Source organism: Equus przewalskii, chromosome 12 (genome assembly GCF_037783145.1).
Source record: "Equus przewalskii isolate Varuska chromosome 12, EquPr2, whole genome shotgun sequence".
Lineage (NCBI taxonomy): Eukaryota > Metazoa > Chordata > Mammalia > Perissodactyla > Equidae > Equus > Equus przewalskii.
The window spans coordinates 25,482,403-25,491,213 of record NC_091842.1 but is presented as its reverse complement, the minus strand read 5'-3'; the positions used below and the strand labels follow the sequence as shown (position 1 = coordinate 25,491,213).

Here is an 8,811-nt window from a genome sequence, read left to right as displayed (position 1 = left end):
GGGTACCTCTGGAGAGGTCTGGAAGAGTCCTACAGGACTCCTGGGTTCCCAGAGAGCAGGTCCCTCACTCACCCATGTGGGACTTAGGCTGGGACCTAGGAGAGACTGGTGTCTGGGGCTGCTCAGAGCATCTCTCCTGGACCTCTGTGTCTGGGCCATCTACTGGGTGCACAGGGCCACCCAGGAAGCTGGGGCCAGCAGGGAGAATCAGGCCCCGGGCTCACTCTGATGGGGATTGGGGCCAATTACAGAGGGACCAGATTTAGCATAAGTTCATCAATAGAATGAATGCACAACACAGGGGCACCGTTGATGTTCATATTCATATTTTATTACCTCCAGCCCCAATCTGTGTGCTCATCTGGGCAATCCAGAAGGAAGAGGAGACTTGGAGGAAAAAGAGTGACTGATATTAATCTGAAAGAAACAAAAATGCTGAAATATTGGCACTCCTGATACTCTTCCAAGTCAACTCTCTCAACACCCCCATCCTCACCCTCGCCATATGGGGAAACTGAGCTGGCCAGGGATTTACCCAGTCACGCAGTGGTTTCTGAGTTTATTGACGATTACAGCTGACCAAACTCCTTTTTCCGAAGTTCATTCCTTTTAATCTTGCCAGTGATGGTTTTGGGCAGCTCTGGGACAAACTCCACCTGGTTGAGGAGAAAGCAAATCCACCCTGACTTAGTCCCGCTGTCATTTCCTACCAATCCCCCCTCCCCTCCTTTGCTCCTGCATAGTGCCCCAGACTGCACAGTCCCCCTGAAGGCGGATGCAGCCCTGGGACAGGCTTTGATCGAAGAAACGTGAGTGGGAGTGAAGTGTGCCACCTCTAACAGAAGAGTTGGGAACCACTGAGCCTGGCCACCCTCTCTGTCCATCTCTTATAGCACCTGGCAGATACCTGCATGGTGGCTGCTCCTTTATCCTGGTCCCAGGAGAGCCTGGACATGGTGGACATGTGACATGAGCAAGGAAGATGCCTTCCTTGTTATAAGCCGCTGAGACTTTGGGGGCTATTTGTTCCCCACAATAACATCTAGCCCATCCTGCCTGCTTCGTGCCCTCTGTTCTCTCTGGGAGGCAGCAGAGCCTGATGTTAGAAGCATGAACTCTGTTGTCAGGTACACACGGGTCTGAGTTCAGCTCTGCTTTTTATTAACTCTAATCTCTGGCAACGTACTGTGAGTCTCTGAGCCTCAGTTTCCTCTCTGTGAAGCAGTATGATTAGAACATCTCGGGTTGTGGAGATGATTAAATAAAATAGTAATGCATGTGAAGCACTGAGTCCAGGGCCTGGCCCACATGCTACACGTTCAATAGATGTTAGCTCTTTATTTCTAGTCTGTATTGTCAACATTCAGACAATGAAGCGAAGTACGATTACAGAGGAAGAAAATGTGAACTTTTGGCATATGTATCCTTTCAAACTTTGCTTTTAAAGCAAATAAATAGGATACTATCATGTATATTCTTTCATTTCCTGCTTTTTTCTCTTAATAATATATTGTTGTGATATTTTAATATTAAAAATAAAAGATTTGCAATATCATTTTGAATTACAGGATAATATTAAACTTCATGAATAACTTAATCGTTTCTCTATTGTTGGACATTTTTGGAGTTTGCATGCAGCATTTAAAACAAAAGAAGGAGAATAAAGAATATCAGAATACATTGCATGTTGTAAGGATAAACATTATTTTGTTAATTTTTGTTATGTACATATATATGTATTGAGCTGCAATATAGAATGTATTTCTTAGCATGAATTATGTTTAAAAACAGTTTGGAAGCTGCTGATTTGGATTTCTTTCTCAAATTTTGAAAGATTTTAAACAACCTTCTTGGATAGCGTTGGGCACTTGTCTGATTTTTTCCTTTAGGTTAACGTGCCAGTGATGGATTCTTCTTTGGTTTCTGACACAGGATAGAGGTTCCATTGGATTAAGTTGACTCCACCCCACCCCTACGCCAATTGTCTCTTCTGAAGAGAAAAATGCTAGTCCCATTGGCTGTTTAAGGTTCACCCCAGCCACCCTCTGAGACTTGGGGCAGCGAAGCGGCAGGAACGGCTCGGGGGACCAGCCCGTCCGTCTGCCCTCACTCACCTTCCTCGGGTACTTGTACGGAGCCGTCACTGACTTCACGTGCTCCTGCAGCTCCTTGGTGAGCTGGTCCCTGTCCCGGGACAGAAACTGTGGGGTCAGGACAACAAACGCCTTCACCACCTGCGGTGCAGAACCAGATGGGAGGCTCAAGGTGAGTGCCAACCAACTGAATAGTTTAAAAAAGTAAATATTTACTTAATGAACAAAAAAACCAAGTTGACATTTGAGCCTTTGGAACAGGACAGGACCAGGTTCTAGTGCCAATACTTCCAGTCTCCACTCTACGCCTCGCAAAGTTACTTAACCTCTCGTACCCTCACTTTCCTTCTCCGTGGAATGGGGACAGTACAGGTTCATTCCTCGCTGGGTTTATGTAAAGATTCCACAAGATAATACATGTAAAACATGAAGCTAGTTTAACTTTATTATTATTCCTATCAGCATTATCATCCTCATCATTTTTGCTATTGTTGTATGTATACTTCTGTGCCTGGAACCTTGTGGGCATTTAATAATTGTGGTAATTTATTATTCTTATGTTATTATTTATGGACAGGGCCTTGTACATAGCAGGTGCTCAGTAAACACCTGCTGAATCAAGGAAGGCATGCTCTGGAGCCAGACTGCTTAGATTCTCATTCTGCTCCACCACTGTGTGATCTGGGCACGTTGTTTAACTTCTTTAGGCCTCTGTCTCCTTATGTATAAAAAGGGTATAATAAGTGTCCTGAACTCACTAGGTTGTTGGGAGGAATAGATGAGTGAGCACATAATAAGAGCTCATTAAAATATTAGACGTCAGCAGCAGTGGCAGCATTTTCAGTCACACATGAGGCCACAGTGCCCCCTGGTGACCACACAGTGTAAGTGCACACGCACACCAACTGTGCCCTCCCTCCAGCCTAGGTCCTGGGTAGATATGGCCTGGAAGTTTCCCCTGCACCTGCTTTCCCAGCGCCCACACAGACACGATGCCCTCCGTGTCCTCTTCCTCACCTCCCCTCGAATCGGGTCCGGGCTGCTCACCACAGCTGACTCAGCCACTGCTGGATGCTCGGCCAGGGCATTCTCCACCTCTGTCGGCCCGATGCGATACCTGCAGGATCGATGGTTCCTTCTCTGGTTCTGAGCAGATGCCAGGGCTGGGGTGACCCAGGCCCTCGAATCTCATGTTCTGGGGGCTCATATCTCCCCTTGGCACAGAGGGTAACTGTCACAGGGAGTCAGAGGCCTGCGAAAGGCTGTGTAGCGGGACCACTACAGGAGACCTGGACGTTCCATGCTAAGAAACACGAGGCACAGATGCTCTTCAGGGCGTCTGACCTCGCTGCTTCTGGGAGGGAGGAGAGTGGAAGCTCCGTCCTCCTAGAGCTCTGCAGCTCGGCTTAAAGAGCCTCCTCCAGCATGGAACCTCTTGGAAGCCTCAAACTTTATCTTAAACATTCATGAAAGTTCTCCATCCCATTCCCCACTACATCAGCATTTGTTTTAGAAATTAAAAAATAAAACAATCTCAATTTCCGTGAAATAATCAAGAGAGCTTTTTACTTGTGTCATTTTCCCCCCTAGATCACGTAAGGGTTGGGACAACACGTTGGGAGACACCCTACCTTGGTTTGAATCTGGTCTGCAAACTGTACTGTCTTTGAAACTTTAGACAACTTACTTCACTGGTCAGTGACTCAGTTTTCTCATGTGTAAAATGAGCATAATAATTGCATCTACTGGGTTATACAAAACACTGAGGAGAGTGCTTTCACATAGTAAGTACTCCATAATGCTTAGCTGCGATGATGATGATGATTTTCTGCGACATGTTGTGCCCATCAGAGGAGCACGGAGAACAATCTCCTCCCACCAATAGGAGCCAAAACAAGTCTCTCTTCCCGTGCCATCCCTTCTCTTTAAATTGCGTGATGTCTTATTATGGTTTTTCTTCCAGACCTTCTTGAACTTCGTTTTGATTGATTCTTCTGGATGCAGGGGTTGGGGGAAGTGTACAGATACCCCAGGGCCAGGGCCCCATAGACACGGCTCTGCTCAGAATTAGGCTGAGGGTCCCGTGCCCAATGCATGGAGGAATGTCTGGGAAAGCTAGACCCCACCAGGCATGTGAGGGTGATCCCTCCTGGCTCAGGGTCAGCCACACCTACCCAGAGGCATTGATGACATCATCACTCCTCCCCAGGAACCAGATGTAGCCCTCTGCATCCATGGTCGCTCTGTCCCCAGTGTTGTAAAAGTCCCCACACTCCGTTTCTGCTGTCTTCACAGGGTCATCCTGTAAACAGAACACCACCCCTTTATGGAGAAGGCAGCGAGTTTAGCGATGAAGAGCTGCAAGCTGGGGCTCAGATCTGGGTTCAAATCCTCTTTCTCGCTCTACCTGGCACCTGGTCAAGTCTCATCACCTTTCTGAGTCTATTTTCTTTACATGCAAACACTCAATGCATGCTACTGCTCCATTAGTGGGCAATATTAAGCCAATTTTAAAGATAATTTTTCAAAATAACACCTCACTTTTGTGTGGCACTCCAGTAGAAGACAATGTCCACTGGAACATGAACTTGTGTATTTGGTTCACTGTGAGAAGATCAGCCTCACACAGGGCCTGGGCAGACAGGAGGTGTCAATAAACATTTGCTCAATGAGTTTTCTTCCCAAAACACTACCTCACCTGATCCTCACAGAAAGTCTATGAGGCTGGTATTATCTTAATTAAACTTTTAATTTTAAGACAATGGTAGATTTGCATGCAAGTTGTAAGAAATAATACAGAGAGCGCCTGTGTGCCCTTTATCGAGTTTCTCCCAATGGTAACATCTTGCAAAACTTAGTTTAATGTCACAACCAGGATATTGACATATATGCAATCCACTGAACTTATCCAGATTTCCCCAGATTCTTACTTGTACTCAATTGTGTGTGTCTGTTTGTGTGTGTGTGAGTGTATTTAGTACAATGCAATTTTATCACATGTCAGCTTGTGTGTCCACCACCAGAGTCAAGAGACAGAACAGTCCCGTCATCACTAGGAGCTCTCATGTGGCTTTTATATCCACGTCCACCTCCCTCCTCTTCCTTCTTCTACCTCCCTCTCCATCGCTAACCCCTTGGTAATGACTAGTCTGTTCTCCATTTTTATAATTTTGTCATTTTAAGAATGTTCCCTAAGTGTGTAATATGGAAGCTTTGGGACTGGCTCTTCTTTATTTTCTCATTCAATGTAGTTCCCTAGAGATTCATCCAAGTTGTTGTATTCATCAGTATAGTTTGATCCTATTTATTGCTGAACAGTATTTTATGTTTTGAATGAACCAGTTTGTTTAACCATTCACCCCTTGAAGGTCGTCTGGGGTGTTTCCAGTTTTTAGCTATTGTAAATAAAGCCGCTATGAACAGTTGTGTACAGGTTTTGTGTGAGGCTGGCATTTTTTATAGCCCACGTTACAGAAGAGGAAACTGATGCTCAGAGAGGCACAATCACTTGCTCAAAGTCACTCAGCTGGTCAGTGGAAGGGTTGGTATTTGAATTTAATTTTTGGTCTACAGACTGTGCACTTGGCCCCTGAGCCAGTGTGTTGGCATCTTCCTTGTTGTGGAACGTGACATGATTTTAAGAAGTTCCAGAAAAAAACATTTTAAAAACGTTGAATCACCCCTCTTTTTAGATTTCCTTGCAATTGTTCTGATTTGGCTCTGACATGTTTTTAAAAGCTCTGGAACTACCAAGAGGAAAGTATGTTTCAAGATTAGAACTTTTAGCAGGAACAGGATGTAGCTAAAATTTAAGAAAGTTATTTTGTTTGTATTATTGTTATGGTTATAATTGCCTTCTGCTTTCGGCAAGTGACGCTGTTTAACACTTGTGATACGAGATCAACTTTTTTTTAAAACAAATGTTTTAAAGTAAAATAATAAGTGGATTTAGAGGGAAAAATTAAGTGATAATATAGATGGTGCACAGACAAGGTAAAAAATAGTGGCTGTGGACACAGATGACTGAAATTTAGAAAGCACTGCATCAGGGGGTACAGCAAAGTCCCACCCCCATTCATGTGCCACTTGAACTGCTGTCCAACTCAGTGTGCTGTGTTTTGATACAGCTGACCTGACACACCACTGTGGACAGGTCTTCCATGGGAATGAACTTTCTTCATGCCGGTTATCTGAGGTAGGGTCAGAGACTGAAATCTGGATGATGGGACTCACACATCCAGGGAAGGAATGATGCTCTTAAGGCCAAAGAAAAGCTCCTGAATGGTAGGGGGACAGTATCCCATCTACCACACAGATGTGGGCAGAGTCCACAAAGACACCCAAGTGGGTTCTTAACCGTGCCTGCTTTTAAAAAATGCTATGGGGAGTGATGTAAAAAAAATGGCCTACTAGGAAGCTCTAAGCTCTTAATCCCCAAAAAACATCAAAAACAAACAAACAAACAAACTATCAGGGTCTGTCTGAGCTGACTTTGTCCAGGAGCTCTGGAAAAGTGTCAAAGGTTTACAGCAACCATGCAAAGACTCAATCAAGAAAAAGCCATCTTCAAAATGATAGGAAAGTTTCATGCCATTTTTATTCAGTCTTGTCCCCCCTTTCCCCAGCATGGCAGATTTGGTCTTGAGTAGACAGTAGCCAGGTTCCCAGTCCCCCTGCTCCAACCAGCGGGAGCAGAGCAGATCTTATTTGAAAATTATTGTGTACATCTGTTCTAACTTCTCGGGGGGGACACCTGAAGGACTGATGCAAGGCACTCATTTCACACAATTCAGAATACAGATGGGAAGAGCAGCAGGAACTGCTCATAAAAGCTACAAGGCAGACTATGAAACTAAAGATGCCTGAGCTAAGAGATTATGGGTGGAGATATACAGTAGACCATCAAGATCTGGAGGAGAAGCTAGGGAGAGATTTTCTGGGAAATTAAGACATTCAAGACAGCTGTGAACATGGGGGAATTTTTAAGGCCATCACATCCCCAGGCAGGACGCATGCTCAGAAAGTCCTGAGAAGACATGAAGCTTTCACATCAGGCTGATCCCTAGGCTCAGAGCAAGCTTGGCTAAGTGCTGGAGGGGTGCCTCACACAGAGCACACTGATCTTGGAAGAAGAATAGATGAACACAGTGAGAACTTCAACAGAGAACTGGAAAATATAAAAAAGAACCAATCAGCACTGAAGAATATTATACAATAATAGAAATGAAAAATTCACTAGAGGGAATCAACAGCAGAGTAGATGACACAGAAGGATGGATCAGTGAGCTGGAGGAAAGAACAGAAGAAATCACTCAAGCTGAACAGAAAAAAGAAAAAATAATTTAAAAGACGAGGACAGTCTAAGGGCACTCTGGGCCAACATCAAGCATACTAACATCCATATCATCAGTGTCCCAGAGGAGAAGAGAGAGACAAAGGGGCAGAGAACCTATTTGAAGAAATAGTCACTGAAAACTTTCCTAACTTAAGGAAATAAACAGATATGCAGGTATAGGAAACACAGAGAGCACCAAACAAGATGAACCCAAAGAGGCCAACACCAAGCCACATTTTAATTAAAATGTCAAGAATTAAAGATAAAAAGAGAATCCTAAAAGCTGCAAGAAGAAAGGCAACAAGTTACATGCAAAAGAAACCCTAAAAGGCTATTAGCTGACTTCTCAGCAGAAACCTTACAGGCTAGAAGGGAGTGCCATGACATTTCAAAGTGCTGAAAGGAAAAAACTGACAGCCAAGAATACTCTACCCAGCAAGGTTATCATTCAGAATGGAAGGAGTGATAAATAGTTTTCCAGAAAAGCACAAACTAAAGGAGGTTATCTCTAAGAAACCAGCCTTATAAGAAATGTTAAAGGAACTTATTTAAGTAGAAAAGAAAAGACCACAAATAGGAATAAGAAAATTATCAAGGAAAAACCGTCACTGGTAAAGGCAAATATGCAGTAAATGTAGCAGATCATATAAAGCTAATATGAAGGTCAAAAGACAAAAGTACTAAAATTATCTATTTCCATAAGAAGTTAAGGGATACACCCACACACAAAAAGAGGTTAAATATGATATCAAACACATAAAATGTGGGGGGAGTGAGTAAAAGTGTAGGGCTTTTAGTAAGACGTCAAACTTAAGAGACCATCAACTTAACATAGATTGCTATTTACGTATGTTATTATATATGAACCTCATGGTAATCACAAACCAGAAACCTATAATAAATACACAAAAAATTAAGAGAAATAAACCCAAACATAATACTAAAGAAAGCCACCAAATCACAAGGGAAGAGAGCAAGAGAAGAACAGAGAAAAACTACTAAAACACCTGGAAAAAAGTAACAAAATAGCAATAACTACATACTTATCAACAGCTACTTTAAATTTCAATGGACTAAATGCTCTAATCAAAAGACATAGGGTGGCTGAATGGATAAAATAACAAGACCCATATGTGCTGCACACAAGAGACACACTTCAAACCTAAAGCACTCACAAACTGAAAGTCAAGGGATGGGAAGAGGTACTTCATGCAAATGGCAATGAAGAGAAAGCTGGGATACCAATACTTATATCAGACAAAATAGACTTTAAAACAAAAACTGTGACAAGAGACAAAGAAGGGCACTACATAATGATAAAGAGAACAATCCAACAGGAGGATATAATACATGTAAATATCCATGCATCCAACATAGGCGCAC

The 8,811-nt window shown here is 43.3% G+C and overlaps 1 protein-coding gene across 7 annotated transcripts in view; it reads right to left on the bottom strand.

The window, feature by feature from the left end:
* Positions 1-309: 309 nt before the first annotated feature.
* LOC103564591 (acyl-coenzyme A synthetase ACSM1, mitochondrial-like) overlaps positions 310-8,811 on the bottom strand; it is a 54,305-nt gene continuing 45,803 nt past the window's right edge. For 4 of the 7 annotated variants that reach the window (XM_070568362.1, XM_070568363.1, XM_070568365.1 and 1 more), the window contains exons 12-15: positions 4,268-4,395; positions 3,111-3,210; positions 2,115-2,234; positions 310-656 (exon numbers count right to left, since the gene is read on the bottom strand). In XM_070568362.1, the coding sequence (XP_070424463.1) occupies positions 570-656; positions 2,115-2,234; positions 3,111-3,210; positions 4,268-4,395 (435 nt within the window). In that variant the 3' untranslated portion in view covers positions 310-569. The remainder of the gene's footprint in view (positions 657-2,114; positions 2,235-3,110; positions 3,211-4,267; positions 4,396-8,811) is intronic. The other 3 variants (XM_070568366.1, XM_070568367.1, XM_070568368.1) reach the window with 1 other exon arrangement.